The sequence below is a fragment of the Callionymus lyra genome, chromosome 2 (assembly GCF_982586985.1).
Source record: "Callionymus lyra chromosome 2, fCalLyr1.hap1.1, whole genome shotgun sequence".
NCBI classification, from domain to species: domain Eukaryota; kingdom Metazoa; phylum Chordata; class Actinopteri; order Syngnathiformes; family Callionymidae; genus Callionymus; species Callionymus lyra.
The window spans coordinates 7,644,360-7,670,522 of record NC_141819.1 but is presented as its reverse complement, the minus strand read 5'-3'; the positions used below and the strand labels follow the sequence as shown (position 1 = coordinate 7,670,522).

At 42.1% G+C, this 26,163-nt stretch overlaps 2 protein-coding genes across 2 annotated transcripts in view; both read right to left on the bottom strand.

Annotated features, from left to right (window-relative positions):
- Positions 1–26,163, bottom strand: part of LOC148085221 (uncharacterized) — a 337,696-nt gene that overhangs the window by 200,782 nt on the left and 110,751 nt on the right. The gene's annotated exons all lie outside the window — the stretch shown is intronic.
- On the bottom strand, positions 7,711–11,044 carry LOC148085223 (uncharacterized). The gene is made up of 4 exons (XM_087785540.1): positions 10,162–11,044; positions 9,392–9,516; positions 9,266–9,299; positions 7,711–8,129 (listed from the first exon to the last, which is right to left on the bottom strand). Exons 1-4 carry the CDS (start codon positions 11,042–11,044, stop codon positions 7,711–7,713), a joined length of 1,461 nt encoding a protein of 486 aa, XP_087641666.1.

Genomic DNA, 26,163 nt, shown 5'->3' with positions numbered 1-26,163 from the left:
ATCCCGTGAAGGTGGAGGCAGTTTCCCAGTGGCTGGTGCCTGTTAGCCGCAAGCAGTTGCAACAGTTCCTGGGATTCGCAAACTTCTATCGTAGGTTTATCCGGGGTTATAGCCAGGTTGCCGCTCCACTAACCCAGCTTACCTCCACTAAGAATCTTTTCCTCTGGTCCGCCAAGGCGGAAGACTCCTTCAACCAGCTGCGCTCACTGTTCTCCTCTGCACCCATCCTACGACACCCTGACCCAGCCCGTCAGTTCATCGTGGAGGTTGACGCCTCTGACACCGGCATAGGAGCGGTGCTGTCTCAGAGGTGCTCTAGGGACAACAAAGTACATCCTTGTGCCTTTTTTCCCCGGAAACTGTCTCAGGCGGAGCGAAACTACGACATTGGCAACCGGGAGCTCCTGGCGGTGGTGGCTGCACTTCAGGAGTGGAGGCATTGGCTGGAGGGCTCAGAGGTACCTTTTCTGGTTCTGACGGATCATAAAAACTTGCTCTATTTACAGGAGGCCAGGCATCTGAACTCCCGCCAGGCTCGTTGGGCCCTGTTTCTGGGCCGATTTGACTTTTCCCTGACTTACCGCCCAGGAGGTAAGAACATTAAGCCTGACACCTTATCCCGACAGTTTGCTCCTTCCCAGGAGGGTCTTGCGAATGAGACCATCCTCCCTAAGCGGTGCTTTATCAGGGCGGCTAGCTGGGATATAGAGCGGGTAGTCCTGGAGGCTCAGGAGAGTCACCCAGGACCCAGTTCTGGACCGCCTGATAGACTCTTTGTTCCGCAGCCAGCTCGTGCCCAAGTGCTTCAGTGGGGGCACAACCACAGGGTAGCGTGTCACCCTGGCATTTCGAGGACAGAGATTCTGGTGGCCGGAGATGGCACACGACGTCAAGGAGTTTGTAGCTGCCTGTGCCACTTGTGCTCGTGGAAAGTCCTCTCGTCGCCCCCCAGCTGGACTCCTTCAACCCTTACCTGTGCAGAGTCGCCCCTGGTCGCACATCTCCGTGGACTTCGTCACCGGTCTTCCTCCATCCATGGGTAGGACAGTAATTCTTACGGTTGTGGACCGCTTCTCCAAGATGGTTCACTTCATCCCCCTGATCAAGCTACCGTCCGCCTTGGAGACAGCGGACCTGCTGGTCCTACATGTTTTTAGACTCCATGGCATCCCGGTGGACATCGTCTCAGATCGTGGACCCCAGTTCTCCTCGCAAGTCTGGAGAGCATTCTGCAAGTCCCTGGGGGCTAAGGCCAGTCTTTCATCAGGCTACCATCCGCAGAGCAACGGACAGACGGAACGGGCTGACCAGGACCTGGAAGCAGCACTACGCTGCGTGTCGGCGCGTCACCCCGCCTCCTGGAGTCAACAGATCCCCTGGGTGGAGTATGCCCACAACTCTCTGACTTCTTCAGCCACTGGGATGTCGCCCTTCCAGGCTGCCTACGGATATCAGCCACCTCTCTTTCCCTCTCAGGAGAGGGAAGCTGCGGTTCCCTCTGTCCGGGCCCACCTACGACGTTGTCGTTCTGTCTGGCACCATACCAGGGCTGCTTTGTCCCGCACCGCCGTCCGGAATCAACACCTCGCTGACAGGCACCGTGTGCCAGCCCCCGTTTACTCACCTGGCCAGAAGGTCTGGCTCTCCACCCGGGACCTCCCCCTTCCAGTGGAATCCCGTAAGCTGGCCCCCAGGTTCGTAGGTCCGTTCGAGATCGAGAGGATCATAAATCCCACGGCGATGCGCCTCCAGCTCCCTCCGTCGCTCAAGGTCCACCCCACCTTCCACCTCTCTCTCCTGAAGCCTGTCACCACCAGTCCTCTCAGTGCGCCAGCCAAGCCTCCACCTCCTCCTCTCATCATTGACAATCACCCCGCGTACAGGGTCCACAAGATCCTGGAGGTTCGCCGCAGAAGCCCTCCAGTACCTAGTGGACTGGGAGGGCTACGGTCCAGAGGAGCGCTCCTGGATCTCCCGCTCACTCATCCTGGACCTCACCCTCCTCCGAGGCTTTTACCGGGAGCACCCGGAAAGACCGGGTAGAACGCCTGGAGGCGCTACCTAGAGGGGGGGGGTACTGTCATGTTTCTGTCATTCGTGTTTTATTTTGAAGGTGTGTTTCCGTTTTTTGTACGTGTTCCTCTGTTTTGTCTTGACAGACGCTGGCAGGTGCGCGGCTGGTGATGATTGAATGGCGGGTTCTTCCCACAGATAAGGAGCATCTCTAACCGGAAGAACTCGCCAGAGTATTCAGTTTCCTGACCAGGTTGGAATCTCAGATCTCTCCGTGCTCGTGTTCTGATGAACGATCTTTTGAGAACCCCTGACGTTGTAAGCTCTTTACTTTACTCACGTGAGTCTTTTTGTCTTTTTGTTTTTAGTTGCTGTTCGAGACCCCAATCTCCAGCCGTGCCCTGCCTCCGTCCCGAGCGTCTGTTTTGTTTTTTGTTCCGGTCCGTTCCGACCGTTTGGATCATTAAATGACTTTATTCTGAGCTATTCCTCCGAAGGATTATTCGCACTTCCGCATCTGGGTCTCCTGTCCTGCTCGACTCATGACAGTTTATATGTTTAAATACACATTTATTAACAAGAATATTGTATTTACAGAGGCTATCATTGGCTTATTTGAATCATTTTATGATCAAGTTTAACGAGAATAAAACTGAAGATCAGTAACTTAAAGCACTGTAGTGATGATGATGATGACGATGATGATGATGATGATGATGATGATGATGATGGTCTGATCGTCTCTGAGCTTCATTAGAATTTGTGGCTCACGTGCTCAACACATGCACTTATTCTTACTATGTTTTTTAAATGAAAGTTTTTTCTTTGCATGTTGTGATTATGTTTTGGTGTATTTATACAAGTTTGTTTTTAAGGATATAGCTCCGAACTCCCATTTTGTTTGTTATATTATAAAAACAATCTTATAATTCCTTCTCGTTTTTTCCTAATTGTGTGACATGCCTGGAAAAACAACTGTATATACATCATGTTGTCTTAATAAATAAAGATCATTATTTTAGTAAATGACAAACATATTTTTAAGTTTAATTTTAAGTAAAATTTATTATCCACTCATGTATCTACAAACATGTGTTTATTTTTTATCATATTGATATTAATGTGTCTCTGGATCTGAGCAGTAAATATGTACAAAGGACACCTTCAAACCTGTCAGGAAGTCAAGTTTCACGCTCCTATTATTCTTGATACATATGAAATTGGCTGCGCTCACATTGAAAGAGACCAGAGCTCCGACTGGCTGCTGTTCATGTCACATAAATGGTTATTGCGTCGATTACTTCTCTTTTATTTTCTTATATCATATTTTATTATGTCACGGCTCGACCGGTAGATCGCGGCCGACTATTACGCACCCCTGGTCTATATTAACAATACACACTCACATGATCACACATCAGTCACTACAACAGCACAGACACACAATAATAGTATATTATTTGCTGATAAAGAATATTTATAGACAAATTACAAACAGTGGTTGAAAAATACTAGATTCTTATAAACTGCGTCATCAGGAAGTTAAACAAATATGCACACAAACACACCCACACCCAAATACACCCAAGCACACAAATCAAAGCACAAATATACATACAAAACAAATACTCACACACACCACACATGCTGACAAATAAACACATGTACATGTCAGGTGTTTGAATGTGGTCTGATTCAGATTTTTTGTGTCATCATTTCTAGATCTTTTCAACTTCTGAAAACATCAACAAGGATTGTCTGATTAATTAATTTTAATTTCTTTTCATCAACTGCTGACTTGTGTGAGAGTCAGAGAGTCACTGACCTGTCTGCAGCTTTCCTCTTCTCTGTGGTCTCAGGTCCATGTTGGAGCAGAATTCAGCTTCTTCTGACCAGAACTGATGGAACAAGACACTGATCAACTCCTTCTGACGCTGGTATAAAGGGTTGGACTGACATAAAACTATGGGACTCATGAAACCGGTGTTTCTTGTTAGACTGTTACCAGGTGTTGTGTTCTTGTTCATTGACAAGATTGTATTTACTGTACGTGCTTTCATTTCTCTCCTGAAAGTAATTCAAAGTAAAAAAAACAACTTTTCTGAGGATCTCTAGTTTCCTTGTTCAGACTGACCCAAACACAAGATGAACCCCTTTCTCTTCATAACCATGGTTCTACAAATGGTTCTTTCTGTTTAGTCATGTTTCGTTATTGCAACTAGTACAACGAGAACAAAACAATGTACTCTCCACACAGCAGGGGGCAGTAGGCCACGCCTGTAAAAGGCCTCACTTTCCACCAACAAGGCAACTTTTTGGAGTCAGGAAAGCTGAAGTCTACTGGACCCACTTGTAAAGGCTGTTGCAACCATAGAACCATGTTACAGTTTTTTTGGATTGATAAACACTAAAATTTGTACACAATTATAAATACCTTACACTCGAGGAACAAAACTCCAGCCGTGATTACCACAACTATAAGCACAATGTCAGCTTCGCACTTTTTGCAAATGACTGCACACAATTAAAACGATCACAACACGGAGTCCGTTCCGTTCGCTCCAACACCACGTCACTTTCGGTTCTTATACTTCGCTTTGTGGAGAAAGATGGACAATCAAGTGTGTCACGGGTCGTTTATTTGCCGCATCAAGTCAAACTAAATACAAGCTTTACGATCGCGACCGGACAAACTTTCTTCCGGCGACTGTATAGGTCAATAGCCCCGGGAGAAAAGGTCCCGATCTGTAGAAACATCGCTATATTTAAGGCAAATTTCCCCCCCAGGGGGTCGTCCTTTCCGGCCAAATGGTTCTTTCAAGTTCCCTGTGTCCCCATCCCCGTTGAGAGAACTTTCTAATTTGTTTCCTGGTAATCTAATCATTCAGCCGCCCTTTTCCTGGTGTGTCTTGCTCCGTTCTTTGATCTACGATTTAAGGTGTGATTGGCAGATATAAAGATGTTTTAAATAATCGATGTCGTATCTCTAATTCTGTTTCAAGCTGGTCTGGAAACATTGTGTCAGTCTGGAGGGAATGTTGATTGTGAATGTGTAGTCAAACATTTAAGCTCTTAGATGAAGTGAGTAATTTATACTATATAGTTTGAATATCTTTTAGCATTAATTTAAGTATGGCGTATACGTATAGTGTATAATAATTTTAATCTAACACAGGGTTAGAATGACATAAAAGTATGTGACTCATGAAACCGGTGTTTCTTGTTAGACTGTTACCAGGTGTTGTGTTCTGGTTCATTGTCAAGATTTTATTGACTGTATGATGTGCTTTCATTTCTCTCCTGAAAGGAATTAAAAGTTAAAAAAAAAAAAAAAAAATCTGAGGATCTCTAGTTTCCTTGTTCAGACTGACCCAAACACAAGATGAACCCCTTTCTCTTCATAACCATGGTTCTACAAATGGTTGTTTCTGTTTAGTCATTTACCTTCATTGCAACTAGTACAATGAGAAAAAAACGATGTACTCTCCACACAGCAGGGGGCAGTAGGCCGCGTCTGTAAAATGCCTCACTTTCCACCAACAAGGCAACTTTTTGGAGTCAGGAAAGCTGAAGTCTGCTGGGTCCACTTGTAAAGGGCGTTGCAGCCATAGAACCATGTTACAGTTTTTTTGGATTGATAAACACTACACAATTATAAAAACCTTACACTCGAGGAACAAAACTCCAGCCTTGATAACCACAACTATAAGCATAATGTCAGCTTCGCACTTTTTGCAGATTACTGCGCACAATTAAAACAGTCAAAACACGGAGTCCCTTCCGTTCGCTCCAACACAACGTCACTTCCGGTTCTTATACTTCGCTTCATGGAGAAAGATGGACAATCAAGTGTGTCACGGGTCGTTTATTCGCCGCTTCAAGTCAAACTAAATACAAGCTTTACGATCGCGACCGGACACACTTTCTTCCGGCGACTGTACAGGTCAATAGCCCCGGGAGAAAATGTCTCGATCTGTAGAAACATCGCTATATTTAAGGCAAATTTCCTGCCCAGGGGGTCGTCCTTTCCGGCCAAATGGTTCTTATCCCTGTGTCCCGATCCCCGTAGAGAGAACTTCCTAATTTGTTTCCTTGTAATCTAATCATTCAAATGTTCTCGGGTGGGGGTTTCCGTCTTTTAGCCCCCCTTTTCCTGGTGTGTCTTGCTTCGTTCTTTGATCTACGATTTAAGGTGTGATTGGCAGATATAAAGATGTTTTAAATAACCGATGTCGTATCTCTAATTCTGTTTCAAGCTGGTCTTGAAACACTGTCAGTCTGGAGTGAAACGTTGATTGTGAATGTGTATTCAAACATTTAAGCTCTTAGATGAAGCGAGTAATTTATACTATATAGTTTGATTATCTTTTAGCATTAATTTAAGTATGGCGTATACGTATAGTGTATAATAATTGTAATCTAACACAGGGTTAGACTGACATAAAAGTATGTGACTCATGAAACCGGTGTTTCTTGTTAGACTGTTACCAGGTGTGGTGTTCTGGTTCATTGTCAAGATTTTATTGACTGTATGTGCTTTCATTTCTCTCCTGAAAGGAATTAAAAGTTAAAAAAAAAAAAAACTTTTCTGAGGATCTTTAGTTTCCTTGTTCAGACTGAGACTGACCCAAACACAAGATGAACCCCTTTCTCTTCATAACCATGGTTCTACAAATGGTTCTTTCTGTTTATTCATTTATCTTCATTGCAACTAGTACAATGAGAAAAATACGATGTACTCTCCACACAGCAGGGGGCAGTAGGCTGTGTCTGTAAAAGGCCTCACTTTCCACCAACAAGGCAACTTTTTGGAGTCAGGAAAGCTGAAGTCTACTGGACCCACTTGTAAAGGGCGTTGCAGCGAAAACAACCATGTTACAGTTTCTTTGTATTGCATAAACACTAAAATCGAAAGTCATACACAATTATAAAAACCTTACATTCGAGGAAAAAAACTCCAGCCGTGATTAGCACAACTATAAGCACAATGTCAGCTTCACACTTTTTGCAAATTACTGAACACAATCAATTGCAAAACCCTAAACACATTTGTATACATTAGACACATATGCATATCATGATATCAGTTCCTTGCAAATTGCAAAACACTGACTTTCAAATGACCACACTCATGATTTAATTAACACAACACTCAGATGCACATGATTGCTTAATTGTAGACACAACAATCAGGTTCATGCTCTACAAAAAGGCAGCATTTCTGGATCAACTACTGAAATAAACTTACAGCATCCTCACAGTGAACCAAATACAACAGATGCAAAACATTGTCATCTGGGACAATGTATCATTCCACCTCTCTGCACAGGTCCACAACTGGTTTCAGCACAATCCTTAATGTTCTGTGCTATACCTTCCACCATACTCTTAATTTCTGGAGAGTGAAGTAGTCTTGAAGATTCGTTGGGATCCTTGAGTTAGTGAGAGAAAAAGTCCGGTCCAATATAGTCTGGCAAAAAGATTTATTAAAGATGTTACACAAGACGTATAACAACGAGAGGTGTACAGAGCTCTGAGTTACGAGTGTGAAAGCATGCGCATATATTCTTACAAGGCCGTTATCTACTGTTGTGAAAACATGCGCATATATTCTTACAAGGCCGTTGTCTACTGTTGCACACAAGTCCTTATAAGGCAACATTCAGTTGGTGTTATGTCTGACTCATGGGGTGAAAGTTACAGACAGAAGTTATTGACACGTTTCAGTGCCATTGGTAGTGCCGCGAGCCAGTTGACTCCGGTACTTATCATGACTCGGTTGAGGTTGTCCTTCAATGTCCTGTTCATTCTCTCCACCTGTGCCTGTGACTGGGGGTGGTAAACAGAACCAAACTTGTGTCTGAGGCCCAATTGGCGCTCCACCTGTTGTAAGTGGGTGTTCTTGAAATGCGTGCCATTGTCACTTTTCAGACAATGGGGAAAACCATGAGTTGGAATGTAATGGTTAACCAAATGTTTAGAGACGCTTTTTGCATCTTCTTTCCGGCAAGGATATGCTTCTGGCCATCCTGAGTAGGCGTCCACCATCACCAACAGGTACCTGTATCCAGAAACTGGGACCAACATGTCAGTATAGTCGATAACAACCATTTGTCCTGGAAAGAAAACTGAGGGGTTTGTTAGTCCTGGTAATGGTTTGAGAGTAGGCCTAATTGCAGCTTGATTGCAAACATTACACGAGATTAGTGCTTGTTTCACCATTTAGTTTTTAAATGGATGCCACCAATTGTCCAATCTTCGAATTGTTTCTTCTCTGCCTACATGTGTAGGACCATGTGCCTCAAGGATTAGAGATTTCAGATAGGCTACTGGTGCAGCCGGGCGTCCCCTTTTACACCAGACACCTTCTTCTGTTTTCCCTGAGCCTTGATTTATCCACATGGAAATCTCTTCAGGTGATGCTTGAGATTGAATGTGAAGAATTTTTGACCAGGATGACTGCTCATCCATTTCTTCAGCTGGAACCACCATCATTTGCCCTTGTGGCTGATAACCCGCGGTTTGTTTTGCCAATGCATCTGCCGCGCAATTACCTTTTGATATTTTGTCAAGTCCGATTGAATGTCCTTTGCATTTGACTACAGCTACTTTTGACGGGAGCATAAGTGCCGCATACAATTTCATTACGTCTTCACTGTTTTTTTAACAGGAGTTCCTTAGGCAGTCATGTATCCAGTCCTGGACCATTCTGCCAATCCAAAATGTACCGCTGTAACGGCGTACGCTGAGTCTGTGAAAATATTTACATCTTGTCCTACAGATTCTTCTAGAGCTCTTGTGAGCGCCATTATTTCTGCTCTTTGTGCTGACTGTTTCCCTTTTATATTTGCACTTATCAACGGGATCTCTTCATCCCCTATCTGTTCTACCACTGCAAAAGAGGACAATAATTCCTCCTTGTCTCTGAAACAACACCCGTCAGTGAACAGCACCCTTTCTGGCTCAGAGGAGTTATGTACAAATGTTCCCTGATTTTTTGAGCTTGTTTGTCTTTGTCTGCGCACATGTGTGGGGTCCAAACATTCATCCCATCAGCCATGTTCACGCCATCGTGTATATATACAAGGTTTGGTGCAGCAAGAATCTTTTCCAGCTTCTGCTGTCTTCCCGCTGTCATTGTGAAAAGGTTACTCGTGACATATTGTAAAACACTATGTGATGTCATTATGATGACTGAGTGCTTTAACGTTATGTGAGTTGTTTTCAGTAAAATTTTAGCGCTGATGCATACCTGGCGCAAGGTGGACTTTTCTTCTCATAGGCATCTAAAAGGACTGAGCAATACATGTTGACAAACTTATCACCTGTGTTCCCCTTTTTCTGAAATAACACAGCCGAAACGGATGTGTTATTTTACTTTTTCGGAAACATCCAAATAGAATGGTTTGGTGTAGTCTGGAATCTGCATATCAGCGGCTTCCGCCATGGTTTGTTTGAGGACGATGACTGAGGACTCAGCCACTTCGGACCAATCCAGTGAGGCTGTAAGATTATGCATACCACATTTGTTCACCATCTCGCGAAGTGGGGCTACCATGTCAGAGAAATCTGTGATGAAATTACGAGAGTAATTTGCCAAGCCAAGAAATTGTAGCATTTCTCGGACAGTCGTTGGTTTGGGATGATGTAAAATGGTAGCACGGTGTGAAGAACTGACACCCGTGCCATTGGCTGAAATTAATCGTCCAAGAAACAACACCATGGGTCTGCAAACCTGCAACTTAGACCTGGACACTTTGAATCCACAGGAGTACAAGTGTCGTAAAAGGCCATCTGTGGCTTCAAGACAGCCTTGTTCCGTGGGGGACGCCAGTAGTAAGTCATCAACGTACTGGACAAGTGTGGTGTCAGGGGGAAGGACACAATCAGAGAGCAAGTCTCTCAGGGTGGCATTGAAAATGCCGGGAGACAACACAAAGCCTTGTGGTAGTCTAGTGTAGGTGTACTTCTTTCCCTCAAATGTAAAAGTAAACATGTCACGCAGATGAGGAGCAAGAGGTAAACAGAAAAAAGCATTTGCAAGATCAATGCATGTGAAATACCTGAGTTCTGGTGATAGCGTAGAGAGTGCTGCATGTGGGTTGGGTACTGGTAGAACGGGAGTCAAAACTCTTTCATTAATCAAACGGAGGTCATGTACCATCCGGTACTTCCCTGTACCCTTTTTCTCCACAGGGAGGATCGGGGTGTTCCATTTGGAGCTAAGTGATGTCTGCAACAGGCCTGTTTGTAGAAGGCCGTTAATGGTCTCCGCAATGCCCTGTCTACCCTCTGGAGACGTGGGATATTGGGATCTATAAACAAGACCTTGAGAAATATTAAAGGTAATAGGAGTCACTGAGGTACAGAGTCCTACATCCGTAGGAGAAGTAGACCACAATCCTGATGGGAGTTGGTCTAACATTTCAGCCGCAAAATCAGAATCCATATGTTCTCTGCCATGACATCTGCTGATCAGGGTGTGTTGGAGTGTGGGATGTACTGGATCAGTATGCAATGTGATACAATAAGTCTGAGTGGAAGAAGAAAATGACAAATCCTCATGAAATGTGGGTGACCAGTCTGAGGCCATAATGGCCCGTTTAGTCATGGGGCCCAGTTCTTTAGCGGTACATCCTGCAGCTAAAGCTAATGTGATGTGTGGTGAGGCCGGAGTCACAGAGGGGTCAGTGGGTGTTGACATCATGTACCACTGCAATTGAGAGGCAGTGAGTTCAGTGTTCAGTGCTATGCCTTCAGGGCCCGCAAAAAGACATGGGTTTGACAAAAACCATTCATTGCCTTCAACCTGGTGAAATCTGTCTTCATAGACAGTGTCACCCATCCGGTCATAATAGAGGGTACAATGTGGCGGGTCGACAGGAGGGAGGTAAGGATGAAGAGCACGACACCATGGCAACCACGTTTCCACTTCTGAGTTAAGTGCAGACCATGTAGGTGACTCAATGTTCATCAATGCCCAGTAGATGTCAGCCGTAGTTGAAACAGGGGTCTCAATATCTTGCTCCATCAATGGAAACATATGTTCGTCCGATGCTGAGGAGAAAATGACTTGTCCATTTGGAAAAACCAGTTGCAGGCCTTCCGCGGAGCAGTGTATAACAGTAGCCAGTCTTATGAGCAGATCCCTGCCCAATAGATTAATAGGACACGTTGGAGCATAGACGAACGAGTGTTGATGACTCTGGCCCGCCACTGAAACAACGGCAGGCGCGGTGAAAGGCAGGTTTTGGGTCTGCCCTGAGAAGCCAGTAAGTGGAATAGTTCGTGGGGATAACGTCATTGTGGGGGTCAGGCTGTTGATAGTGGAGTGTCGAGCACCAGTATCCACCATGAAAGGAATAGCCACGCCTTGAACATCCACCAGTAGGAGAGGATCCTGCAGTCCTCCCCCTTCAGCTTCTGGGGCCCATCATTGAGGATACTGACCCTGTGGAGGGGCCAGATGCTGGTTATGATGTCGATAACCAAAAGGGCCGGAGCCTGGTGGACCACCTCGGCCACGTCCCCCTCTTCTGGGACCAGACTGTCTTGGAGCCTTCTCGGGACATGAGGTGGACAAATGACCGTATCCTTCACAATACCAGCACTGCACGTCACTCAAGCCGTGAGACACGTAGGGACCTTCAGCCGAACTCCTCGAGTAACCTCCCCTCTGTCTGGGTGTATAGCCGCGATTAGGTCGGGGCTGATATTGGGGCTGTGGGGCAGGATATTGGGGTGGATGCTGTCCCATAAACATGGGATACATCCCGGCGGTGGAATGCCAATCAGTAGTGCCTGAGTAGGGAATGGTTTGGGGAAACGGGGGTGGGTCTGGCATTACGGGGGCCTGAATCGGGGCCTGTACCTGGGGTTTGGTAATCTTCTTAGCCTGGTTGTAATCTTGTTTAGCCCTTCGCACCTGTAAGTTAAGTAATTCTGTTTCTAGTGCTTTAATTTTAACATCATCACCCCAGGCTTTATCATCCTGTCTTTGCAGCAGATATTTCACATGATAACACCATTTTGTATGATTAGCAGTTGCCAAGTCAGGATTATCGCTCACGAGCGTGCGTATAGCCGGGGGCAAACCTCTGGATACCGCCGCTCTGAAGAGAGAGTTGGCCATAGGAATCTGGGCCGGGCTTTCACCAGTTTTGTTTACAAAATCGTCTTCTGCTCTAGCCATAAAGGTAGAAGGATCTTCAATGGGTCCTGGGGTGTATACCAGTTCAGAGAACAACATGGAAGGAGCTGGAAACAATTCCCTGATCACAATTGCCAATTCCCTACCCTGTTGCTGAGAGATAGGCGTGGCGGGATCAGAATTCAGCCATGGACATCTCAGCCATATGGGCCCTGCTTGAACGGGAGAGCTCGTTCTAGCGACAAGTGCTTTCATATCACCCGCTGATAGAAGCAAACCGGCAGTCTGAGTAGTACATTTAGGTAACCATGCAGCACCACCAGCTGAAAGTTGAGGCATCTGGCTAGCAAGTGCTTGAATATCAGAAATAGAAAAGGGTTTGTACTGGGGAGCCACACCTCCTCCAGGGGCATTCTTAAAGAGTACCGGCGCCTGTAGATTACTTGGATGGCCTCGTGTATGAGTCGCACCTGTTCTTTGGCCATCTCTACCTGTCAGCCTCTCAGTCCCGTCTACCTCCCCTGCCTCTTCCTCCGCCCTCTCTTCAGCCTTTCTCGCCACGTGATTCAGAAAAAGTCTTTCTGCCTCTCTTCTTATTTTCTCTTCCACAATCTCCTCGTCCTCTCTATTCCTGTCTTGCTGCTTTATTTTCTGTATATCCGCTAGGCGGTCTCTCCAGTACTCAACATCTTCTTTCATCTGCCGCCCCTTTTCTCCCGTTAAAGTAAAGTTTGAAAATGTATTTGCTGTATCAAAAGACACTTCTGTCATCTCGCGGTCATTTATTATTCCTTTATCCCACATATCGGCCTTTTCCATGAGGTTGGAGTGGTGTTGAGCTGCTACATCCTCTACAGTAAGAAAGTCGGGACAACTTATTCCTCCTCCCATCTTTGGTTTACTTTTGTCAATGGTCAGTTAAACTGATTGGCCCTCATCTCCCTCAAAATCTCCCGCAACAACTCCTCTTGTTATATTAAATACCGGCATTTGTATTGATAATGGGTGTGGTGGTGGAGAAGCAGTATGAGATTTGAATGGATTGTTGGATGAATATGGTGGAGGTGTGTCAGTCTGGTGTGAATCCGGTAATTGTAATTCCTCTGACAGTACCGGGTAAAGTCCACTGGATGGTGCCATTATCCCACCTTGTTTCAACTTTCCTTTTCCATCTTCCCCCGCCTCTTTCTCAGAGGGCGGGATTGACTCCACCCCTTTGATACCAGAAGCTGTACTTCCTGTAACTGATTTAGTCACAAGCAGAGCAGCGGACAGATGCAACCATCTTACCAAACATTTTGTGTCTTGAAGATTTTTCACTCTCCCTGCTCTATCTCTCCCTTTCAATGTTAATTTCGAAGTGCCTTCCGCCTCCATTTAGTTTATTCTTCCGATAAACTTGTGTTCTACTCTATTTAACACATCAGTTAGAAGATGAATGGAACTATTTTGGGGAAGGTAACCTGCATTTTGAGTCTCTGTAAACCATTTCACCATTTTTGCTTTTTTTCCATCTCGTTCATTTGGCGCAAAATTTCCACTATAGACCTGGACTGCAGCCTGAAATTGTTCTGAGGATGCGGAACACATTTTGACCAATCAATCCAATCTGTGGAAAGATTAAAGTCTTTCTGTAATTTACTTGACATTTTAATTTAGGTTTATTTCCTTATTAAAATTTTAATAGTTTTTTTTAATTTATTTTTTTTAGTTAATCGAGTTATCAGTAAGACCAGTATTCCTGGACTGCGTCCTAGTTCCTATATATTTTTACAACAATACAATGTTTTAACACTCCCTTATCAATTTTGTCCCCCGAACACGACGGCATTCAACACGAGAATGTGGGACCAGTTAACTCTTCCTCCGAACACGACGGAATTCAACACGAGAATTGCGGAACAAGCCAACACCTCTATTCTTCTATTCAATTTATAACAACTATTCACCTCGAGGATTTTTCTAAAAAAATTTAAAACCTGCCACAACAATGCCTGTATTGCTTATCCCATACAACAATACAGTATTCTTTCTACTCCAACACGAGGACGTAGTATTCCCAAGAAACACAAGAAATTTTCACAACTAATTCCAACACGAGGAAAAAACTCTTCATCATATACATCCAATATCTTAACACATTTTGACAAACTTTGGAAATAGGAAAACCTTTACCCACCCAGAGAGAGGTAAAGACTCGTTTTATAATAAATGAGTTTGATGCTTTTTACCTTATTTTACTCGGCGCCTCGAGTCCACCTCCCACGGAATGGGATCCGGCACCTCCGAACCCTCTCTCTCAAAGGATCCTGTTCGTGACGCCAATTGAAGTAGTCTTGAAGATTCGTTGGGATCCTTGAGTTAGTGAGAGAAAAAGTCCGGTCCAATATAGTCTGGCAAAAAGATTTATTAAAGATGTAACACAAGACGTATAACAACGAGAGGTGTACAGAGCTCTGAGTTACGAGTGTGAAAACACGCGCATATATTCTTACAAGGCCGTTATCTACTGTTGTGAAAACATGCGCATATATTCTTACAAGGCCGTTGTCTACTGTTGCACACAAGTCCTTATAAGGTAACATTCAGTTGGTGTTATGTCTGACTCATGGGGTGAAAGTTACAGACAGAAGTTATTGACACGTTTCCTGAGTGTTCAGGCTTGACCTTTATTGAATAGAACACTCAGCACGTGTCACCCGAACAAATACAGGTGATAAGGTTATGCAAACAGATTGACTGAAATATAATGAGGCTTCAAGAGTATGGAGTTCTTTTCAACATGGCGGTGGAAGGTAATGATCTGCAGCCCCAGAGTAAAGCGCCACTCATTGAGGTCATGTAGGAGGCCTGTGACCAAATCAACGCCATATTCAAGCATGGATTCCTGGATAATCCCTTATATTTTCTACTGGACTTTCTTTAAATTTTTTGTTATCAGCCCCGACATATTTTTTATAGTATATTTTTTTATTATTATTATTGTCAGGTGTGCCGTTAAAAAAAGATCCCATTTCACATAATTTCTCTTTAAATATTTTTCATCAGCAAATAATATACCATACTGTGGTTATTGTACCCATTGGTTGACGTGCAGTTGTGAGAAGAGATCTCTGACTGACCTTCCTGCACATCAACCAGTTTATTTATTTATTTGAATTAGGACGATGCATATTCCTCAGCATAGAGCAACAGCGTAAATATGCCAGAGTTAACACAATAGCTTATTTTCATCCGTTGTCCTCAGGCAGGTTAGATGATACAAAAGATAAATCACAAGATATTACCTGTAATGTAACTTTCTGTGGTGAGTTAACACGAGAGCTAACTCGCTAAAACACGGAATAGCTATTTCCCGGTGGCCGACAAAGCTCACAACAAATACAAATACCGAAGCGATTACACTTCAAATTTAAGCGAAAACACTCTGACATTTAGCCAAAATGGAATTTTTCCACAAAGGAAGTGACGTTCATGTGAATTCGGGACTTTATTTTTGAAACACCGACTGAAAGTAGCGGAAGATTTAAAACGAAAGACTTGAAATGAAATGAAAATTAAGTAAACCTAATTTAATGTCAAGCTCCGAGTGTCATAAATGATTGATATTTATGGTATATTATTTTATATTTTATTATTCATTCATTTATTATTAAGTCTTTTCTGGAAGAGCAGTTTGGTTGCTTCTATGAGCCAGAGGTTCAGGCTTGCTTGGCTGGCTGCTGGGTTGCGTGCAGCTTGCTTGTGTCTTGAAAAGTACTGCAGCTGGGGAGACGTGCCACACTGTTGCAGAAAGGGAGGAGGGCAGGAGTCAGGAACGGGGTTGAAGAAGGAAGGGGAAGAGACTCCAAGAGTCCAGTGTGAAGTCTCCAGAGAGTCAAGGGACAAGAGGAAGAGTGTCAAGAGCGTGTCAAGAGAATGTCCCCGCATGTCGACGTCGTAAACCAGACCTTTGTCCAGCAAAAACAGCAACAACAAAAACAACATGAAGGATTTCACTACAATTCTGTTAGCTAAACATCACACCACACTGATGACTTGGTGTGGCAAATGTTTTAAGGAATGTCTATGAGGAGGTTATGTTTCGTTTAACGTCATTTTATTATGAAACAGCTTCATTAATGCATGCATGGTGGGAGGGACGGACGGACGGACGGATGGATGCATGGATGGATGGATGGAACGAGTGAAAGAATGAACAAACGAACGAACAAACATAGAAAGAACAAACAAACTTTATTGATCCCTCTGGAGGTATCCTTTGAGGCCAAACAATCTCCAGAGAGAATGTATCATCCATCTAAAATGCTGCTAATTGTAACCTGAGAGAACATCGCTCCCTCTAGTGGTGATCTTAGATATCGCACTGCCCTGTCAATAATTCTGTAAGGACTAGTAAGTATTCCTCGCTGCAGTGATGAGTGAACCATGACAGGTGATGATAGAGTGACTGGTGTGTTAATGTATTGACTTGGGGATGTGGAAATTGCGTCATCTAGTGGTGAAACTGTAGATTACAGTCAATGTTTTTTCATTCCAGCTCTTCAACACATCACAGAAAGTAAATACCTGTTGTTTGAAATACCCTGATGGAGCTTTGAAAACAGAAAAGTAAATTATTTTCATCCTGTTATATATTAGTAGGCTTCAATAAGCACCACTGTTGTACGGCGTGTTCTTCTTACTCTGTTATAATAGTCATCCAAAACTAGTGATGGGGAGATGAAGCTTCATTAACAGTGTCATCATTTTTAATGCTCAGAAGTTGGCGCCTCCGTTTAAAAATGATATGAGGTTTAATCCAAGTACTTGTTTATTTTTAAATGTTTGAATATTAAATATATTTATTGAAGTTCTCAGTCTCAGCTCCAGCTAGTGTTTCCTCATCAAACACATTGAAAGTGTCAGTGAACAAGATTTACACTGAGAGACTGAAATATTCCACTACAAACAGATTTAAAATGTAGATTCATTTAAGTGTTTTTATGAATAATTCTTCTCACGTGGAGTCTTCAGTCCAAGATGGACGTTACAGTCGAGCAGTATGGAGGTATTTGGATGTTTTTAAGTGTCTTTTTGGACGAAGATGAAGACGAAGACAACTGAGCTCCAGTCGCTACATTAAAATGAACAAACATTTTTGTCTATGACTCTAAAAAGAACAGATTACTCTCAAAATAATCCCAACCCTTAGTCGACATGAGGGTGAGTAGAAAATCAGTTTGCATTTTGGGTGAATTATTACTTCAGACGTGTGACATAAAAAGACAACAAAAGACTTAAAACATCTCATGATTCCAGAACTGTTGTAATAGTTTTATTTTACCTAAAATTACATGATTAAATAATGTTGAATACATTCAACTGTTACTTTAACAACATACTTTCATTTGCAGTTAATAAAAGAAAAACCCTCTAAACTGGATCAAGATTGTCTCACGATACATTTGTCAAAGTGTAGATTCACTTGTCGATTAAACAAATAATGACCAGTTTATAAAATATAATATAGTGTGATTTTGAGAATATTGTGCAAAGAACTCTATGATTTTGAAGCTGTTTGACTAGAGGATTGAATTTGTTGATCTTTTTTAATCCATGTTTCTCTCGCTCTGTTTCTCTGATGACATCATTTCTAGGCGACAGATGAGATGAAGTCAATCTGTCACGATCATGTTTAGCTACTGTTGAGAAGTACAGTTTGAAAAAATAGCCATTAAACCACTTACTTTCAGAGTAAAAGAGGTTTAACTAGAGAACGGTCATAAAAGTCACAAACAAACGTGAAACAAATCCAGCAGGTATGTTAGGAAACATTTGACTTAATAACATATTTTCTTGTGTTTCTTCTGAGAGTCACTCTGATAGTCTCACTTCCTCTCCACCTCCAGTCGCAGCTTTTCAAATCTGTCAGGATGATCCAGATAATCCTGATCCTCCATCAAGTTCCTGTTGTCGTTGGACAGTAGGAGGCGCTGCTGTGTGTGAGTCCAGTGAGAGTGAAGACTGAGAGAAGAAGAGACATGAGGTGATGATGGTGGAAGGACGTTGTCTTGACGATCATATACTGATCCAAACTGAGACGAGTCAATGTTCTGTCAACATTCTTCTTGAGAGAAGAACCATGTGACTGAAACATCCCAGAATAATCTTGGATGTCAGATTTGAAGATGAAGTCAGCAGCTAAACTAGCATGTAGCTAACATGAGTCTAGTCTAGTTGTGATGAAGATGTTCAAGTGAACACATGATTCAATATGAAGTGATTCATGTGTGAAATGATGTTTAAAGTGACTCAACATTGTGAGTTGATGATCAAACTCACGTCTGATTTCAAATATTTGACAGAAATATTTCTTTGTTCTCCACTGACAGTCAAACTGAAACAATGTTGATGTTGAAGCTCCTGAAGAGTTTTGAGCTGAAGGTCTTGAAGATTTGGAATCAGAGCTTCACTTGATACTGTAACTGTGAGTCTTTAACATCTGCACGTTTGTTCTGGAATCTTCTTCATCAAGTCCATGTCCACAAAGACCTTCAACTGCTGTGTCAGCAGATGACCTTTGATGTTGAAGTCAATCAATAGAATCAAACTTACCATTTATTTATGAAGGTCTAACCAATGTGGTCTACAGCCTGGAGGAAGAAAGAGTCAGAAGATCAGATTCATTTGATTCAGATGTTTCATGAATATTGTTTCATTCTCAGTGGACGACTCAGTCATGACTGTTGATGACAACAAAGATGGATCTATAAACAGGCTGCTCAGTCTCAACTGTCTCCTTCATGCTTCCACTGGTGTCCAGCAGGAGAACATGGAGGAACTCAGAGTTTGGATTCATGTGCTCAGTTCAGATGAAGAGTCTGAGCATCAAATGTTCAGTCTGAAGATCTTTGGAGTTCAGTCAGTGAGTTCTGCTGCTCTGTTCATACCTGAGAGTCTCCAGTCTCCAGTCTGGACTCTTCAGTCCAGCAGACAGCAGCTCCAGTCCTGGTCCACCTGGATGATTCCCTCTCAGGTCCAGTTCTCTAAGGTGGGATGGGTTCAATGTCAGAGCTGAGGCCAGAGAAGAACAACCTCTCTCTGAGATCTGACACCCTGACGGACTGAAATGAAGGAGAAACACTTTTAGAAACTTATCAGAACCAAGAGAAGATGATGTTCTGACCTGAGAGTCTCCAGGTGACAGTGTGGACTCTTCAGTCCAGCAGACAGCAGCTCCACTCCTGGATCCTGCAGGTCGTTGTCACTCAGGTCCAGTAGAGTCAGACTAGAGGACGGAGAGCTGAGGACTGAGGACAGAAGTGAACAACTTCTCTCTGTCAGTCCACACCAGCTCAGCCTGTGAAAGAGACGAGTTTCATCAACAAGTGACTTTTTTAATTATTTATTTCTCGATAATTTAAAGGCTTTATTTGCGGTCACACCATAATAAAGAATATCTTGGGCTCCTTGTCTTGTGTTTTATTTTGAAAAGTAACTTCCCTCTCGTTTCAGGTCACTTGCCCTTCCTCCTGTGTCACCTGTCTGGTTTCTCCCCTGATTGTTTCCACCTGTGTCTCCCCTATGGAAGTATCTCAGAGCATCACAATATTGAATGGTTGAATTTAATATTTCAAATGTTGTAACGTTGAATTCGTTTTTTGAGTAATTGAATTCAAATGTTCAAATATTTTCAAAATTAAAACATTTTCACACATTCATTGATATTCTAACTTCAACACTTTAAAAACATATTTTCTAGATTCAATATTTTTAATACGTAGCCTTTTAAAATACATATAAAAAATGGAAGCCTTTCAAATTCAATATAAATGTTGGTCAAACAGTGACATCAGACTAAACCAGTTTGAGCTACGGTGGCCAACAAAGCTCACAACAAATGCAAACACTAATGCGATTGCAAAAGCGACGACACTTCAACATTAAGCCACAACAGAAGTGATGGACATGTGACTTTATTGTTGAAACAACGACTGAAGCGACAAGTAATGGAAGATTTAAAACCAAAGAGAATGAAAAGTAAGTAAACTTCATCTAATGTTACGCTCCGAGTGTCATAAATGATTGATATTTACGGTATATTGTTTTATATTATTCTGTTGCTTCACGTCAGGTTTAACTTGTACTTGTTAATAAAGATGATCAAGTTGTTCAAGTTGAGGCAATGACTAAATACTTTATGTATCAACAGAACATGTTTTGTCCAGTTTGTGTAGTAAATGTACTTATGTCTTACTGTACAAATGTGGATAAATGTTTTTAAGAAATCTCTATGAGGATGTTAAGTTTTCTTTAATGTTATTTTATTACAAAACAGCTTCATAAATATACACATTTGTGCTTTATTTGCACTTCTGCTTGACGTTTTTCATACTATATGGTTCACAACATCATTTAAATACGTCACTATACCATCATTACACGTGTGCCGTGGTAAAATATACAATTTAACCTAATTAGTCTAAGAACATTAATTATCTGTGAATTATAGAGAAGAGAGCTTAGATTGGCTGCTCTGTATGTCAATCAAATAGTTATTGTGTGGATTGGTTGACGTTCAGACGTAAGAATAGATCTCAAACAATCCTCACAATAAACATTTGATTGACATGCAGAGCAGCCAATCTGAGCTCCTCCCTCTTCCAGTGTACGCATGTAGTTTCATGTCCTTCAGTTGAAGATGAACAAACACAAAAGTTCATTCAGGGAACAAGCGAAGAAAACATTGAGACAGAAGCAGTTGTTAGTGCTGTGATAGTCCCACATTCTGACCACATTCAACTTTGAAATATGTTCTTTTGATTATTATTCATTTTCATTTAAAGTTGACACTTGTTTGTTTATCATTACAATGATTTATTAAGATGATATTTTTATAAACTACGTAACATCTTTACCTGCTACACAAACATACAAATGTATCTATGAGCTGCTTCACTGAAGAACAAAGTGATGACAGACTTTGACTCGTGTTTCCACCTCTGACTTTACATTTGAGCTTTGATGATGTAGAAAAGATGATGTTCTGACCTGAGAGTCTCCAGGTGACAGTGTGGACTCTTCAGTCCAGCAGACAGCAGCTGCACTCCTGGATCCTGCAGGTAGTTTTTACTCAGGTCCAGTAGAGTCAGACTAGAGGACGGAGAGCTGAGGACTGAGGACAGAAGTGAACAACTTCTCTTTGTCAGTCCACAGAAGATCAGCCTGTGAAAGAGACGAGTTTCATCAACAAGTGACTTTTTCAATTTTTATTTGACACATTCATTTTGATATTTTAACTTCAATACTTTAAAAATACATTTTCTAGATTCAATATTTTTTAATTCGTAGCCTTTTAAAATACATATAAAAATGGAAGCCTTTCAAATTCAATATAAATGTTGGTCAAACAGTGACACCAGACTAAACCAGTTTGAGCTACGGTGGCCAACAAAGCTCACAACAAATGCAAACACTAATGCGATTGCAAAAGCGACGACACTTCAACATTAAGCCACAACAGAAGTGATGGACATGTGACTTTATTGTTGAAACACCGACTGAAGCGAAAAGTAATGGAAGATTTAAAACCAAAGAGAATGAAAAGTAAGTAAACTTCATCTAATGTTACGCTCCGAGTGTCATAAATGATTGATATTTACGGTATATTGTTTTATATTATTCTGTTGCTTCACGTCAGGTTTAACTTGTACTTGTAAATAAAGATGATCAAGTTGTTCAAGTTGAGGCAATGACTAAATACTTTATGTATCAACAGAACATGTTTTGTCCAGTTTGTGTAGTAAATCTACTTATGTCTTACTGTACAAATGTGGATAAATGTTTTTAAGAAATCTCTAAGAGGATGATAAGTTTTCTTTAATGTTATTTTATTACAAAACAGCTTCATAAATATACACATTTGTGCTTTATTTGCACTTCTGCTTGACGTGTTGCCTTTTTTCATACTATATGGTTCACAACATCATTTAAATACGTCACTATACCATCAATACATGTATGCCATGGGAAAATATCCAATTTAACCTAATTAGTCTAAGAACATTAATTATCTGTGAATTATAGAGAAGAGAGCTTAGATTGGCTGCTCTGTATGTCAATCAAATGGTTATTGTGTGGATTGGTTGACGTTCAGACGTAAGAATAGATCTCAAACAATCCTCACAATAAACATTTGATTGACATGCAGAGCAGCCACTCTGAGCTCCTCCCTCTTCCAGTGTACGCATGTAGTTTCATGTCCTTCAGTTGAAGATGAACAAACACAAAAGTTCATTCAGGGAACAAGCGAAGAAAACATTGAGACAGAAGCAGTTGTTAGTGCTGTGATAGTCCCACATTCTGACCACATTCAACTTTGAAATATGTTCTTTTGATTATTATTCACTTTCATTTAAAGTTGACGCTTGTTTGTTTATTATTACAATGATTTATTAAGATGATATTTTTATAAACTTAGTAACATCTTTACCTGCTACACAAACATAAAAATGTATCTATGAGCTGCTTCACTGAAGAACAAAGTGATGACAGACTTTGACTCGTGTTTCCACCTCTGACTTTACATTTGAGCTTTGATGATGTAGAAAAGATGATGTTCTGACCTGAGAGTCTCCAGGTGACAGTGTGGACTCTTCAGTCCAGCAGACAGCAGCTCCACTCCTGGATCCTGCAGGTCGTTGATACTCAGGTCCAGTAGAGTCAGACTAGAGGACGGAGAGCTGAGGACTGAGGACAGAAGTGAACAACTTCTCTCTGACAGTCGACAGTCTCTCAGCCTGTGAAAGAGACGAGTTTCATCAACAAGTGACTTTTTTAATTATTTATTTCTCGATAATTTAAAGGCTTTATTTGCGGTCACACCATAATAAAGAATATCTTGGGCTCCTTGTCTTGTGTTTTATTTTGAAAAGTAACTTCCCTCTCGTTTCAGGTCACTTGCCCTTCCTCCTGTGTCACCTGTCTGGTTTCTCCCCTGATTGTTTCCACCTGTGTCTCCCCTATGGAAGTATCTCAGAGCATCACAATATTGAATGGTTGAATTTAATATTTCAAATGTTGTAACGTTGAATTAGTTTTTTGAGTAATTGAATTCAAATGTTCAAATATTTTCAAAATTAAAACATTTTCACACATTCATTGATATTTTAACTTCAACACTTTAAAAATACATTTTATAGATTCAATATTTTTTAATTCGTAGCCTTTTAAAATACATATAAAAATGGAAGCCTTTCAAATTCAATATAAATGTTGGTCAAACAGTGACACCAGACTAAACCAGTTTGAGCTACGGTGGCCAACAAAGCTCACAACAAATGCAAACACTAATGCGATTGCAAAAGCGACGACACTTCAACATTAAGCCACAACAGAAGTGATGGACATGTGACTTTATTGTTGAAACACCGACTGAAGCGACAAGTAATGGAAGATTTAAAACCAAAGAGAATGAAAAGTAAGTAAACTTCATCTAATGTTACGCTCCGAGTGTCATAAATGATTGATATTTACGGTATTTTGTTTTATATTATTCTGTTGCTTCACGTCAGGTTTAACTTGTACTTGTTAATAAAGATGATCAAGTTGTTCAAGTTGAGGCAATGACTAAATACTTTATGTATCAACAGAACATGTTTTGTCCAGTTTGTGTAGTAAATCTACTTATGTCTTACTGTACAAATGTGGATAAATGTTTTTAAGAAATCTCTGAGGATGTTACGTTTTCTTTAATGTTATTTTATTACAAATCAGCTTCATAAATATACACATTTGTGCTTTATTTGCACTTCTGCTTGACGTGTTGCCTTTTTTCATACTATATGGTTCACAACATCATTTAAATACGTCACTATACCATTATTACACGTGTTATGAAGATTTTATTATTTAGCTTTTTTCTCTACATTAGGTTAATACTTCAAGATGGGTTTAAAATATTTTCTTTTAGAACTTAGACCATATGAAAGTAGCATTTTCAGGAACAGATTGTCATTTTAACTTTATTTCATGTTAACTATAATTTTCTTTGCATGTCCTGTTTACTTTGAATTACCATAAAATTAAAAGTAATTTTATAATGACGTGTTCTCCATGTTTACAGATGTCATGGAAGGAACTGTTTTACCCATAGACATATATACATAGACTACTGCCACACACTAGAGCAGTGTGTATACAGGGCGGCCATCTTGGTACAGTGCCACTCACCCCTACAGTGCATTATGTCTATAGAGGAATGATGTGTTTATACTATAAAAGAGATTATAAATTGCTCATTAGTCAAGGTTTTTTTTATGGGGTTTGTTTTTCAAACCACAGACCAGATAGATAGACATTATTATAAAGAATATATTACTATAAAAACTATTAAAAAAAACATTTTGAATTTAATGAATTTGAAAGATTAACAAATAAGAACCAAACCATTAGAAAATGTGTCCAGAATTTCGCGAATAATTGTATTTTAAGATTTAGAAGTTCCTCCTCCCCTGTAGTTTTAAATGCGCCGCTGCCTGTGATGGCACTGTACCAACATGGCGGCGCTTTATACACATCAGTCAATGCAGCGACTATGTATACATGTCTATGGTTTTACCAACCAAAAACACTTCACCACGTAAACAGTCTTCTACCAACACCAGCAACACCTAATGGAGTTGAACCTCGACTTCAGAGTCTGACAACTCCTGTGTGATGGGATTGTGCTTTAGACCAGTTTCAACCACTGTGTCGCAACACACTAGTGCGCCGTGAGCGATGGTCACATGTGCCGTGGTAAAATATCCAATTTAACCTGATTAATCGAAGAACATTAATTATCTGTGAATAATAGAGAAGAGAGCTTAGATTGGCTGCTCTGTATGTCAATCAAATAGTTATTGTGCTGATTGGTTGACGTTCAGACGTAAGAATAGATCTCAAACAATCGTCACAATAAACATTTGATTGACATGCAGAGCAGACAATCTGAGCTCCTCCCTCTTCCAGTGTACGCATGTAGTTCTACGTCATTGGTGCTCCGCCCTCTAACGGCTTCGCTATTGGTTTACCCCGAGGCACCGCCTCGTCTCTGAGAAAGCTTAATGAACTCGTTGACGGCGATGTTGTTTAACAGATCCTATACGGGGGGGACGCAGATGGTCTCCCTCGCGAATAACATGGCTCTCCTGTGCGGTGCGCTCGACAGGCTCACCGTGGACCGAGACGACCTTGGACCTTCGGAGGTGGAGGAAGTCAAGGACTCGGTGGCTGCGCTCCTCTGGATGTCGCAGGCGTACGCGATCCTGGGAGGGGGACTCCGCGACGCTGGACAGCTGGGCCACCGGCACAAGTGGCTAGACCTGGCCACAGCGCTGCCGGAGAGAGACCGGTGGCTTCTACTGGACGGACCGATAACAGAGGATACCCTGTTTGGTCCGGAGCTCCGGAACATCGTGGTTCGGCAGGAGGCAGCGCAGCAGGAGTCAGCGCAGCTCCGCCATCACCTGCATGGGCGTGAGGGCGAGGCGCGACGGGGGTCTGGCGATCGGAGACGGAGATCCCGTTCGTCGACCTCATCATCTGGTGCTGGGGGAAAGCGTCACCAGAGCCAGCCGCCCCAGCAGAACCAGCAACAACGGCAACAGCCCCCGGGAGCTGGGGGAGCCAGCAGCCGCAGCGGAGTCAGCAGCCGCAGCGGAGCCAGCGGCGACGAGGACGCAGAGGCGGCGAGGCTTCTTCTCGGGGGAACCCTACTCCTTTAAAGGGATCTATGTAAATAGATAAAACTAAGAAAACGTATGACGTTTCTGTGGTTCGTTCTGAGAGAGATGTTAGTAGTGTGCATGTGTTTCTGCCTGTGAGTGTGACGTATTCACAGGCGTCATTAGAAACTTTCGCCGCTAATGCTAAGCTAACATGCTCCGCCGTTCATAGACGGCGTGACTTTCCTCTCAGAACACAGTTCGAAGGAGGTTTTAAACTGCTTCGTCCGGGTCATGCCGAGACTGTAATAA

Excerpts from the sequence above, each read along its gene's own strand:
- LOC148085223 (XM_087785540.1), bottom strand. The coding sequence starts at position 11,044 with ATGGAGCAAGATATTGAGACCCCTGTTTCAACTACGGCTGACATCTAC. Across the intron at positions 9,300-9,391 it reads ATTTGGATGTTTCCGAAAAA|ATGCCTATGAGAAGAAAAGT; the intron begins GTAAAATAACAC and ends CAGTCCTTTTAG. Across the intron at positions 8,130-9,265 it reads AAAAGTCCACCTTGCGCCAG|GACAAATGGTTGTTATCGAC; the intron begins GTATGCATCAGC and ends TTTTCTTTCCAG.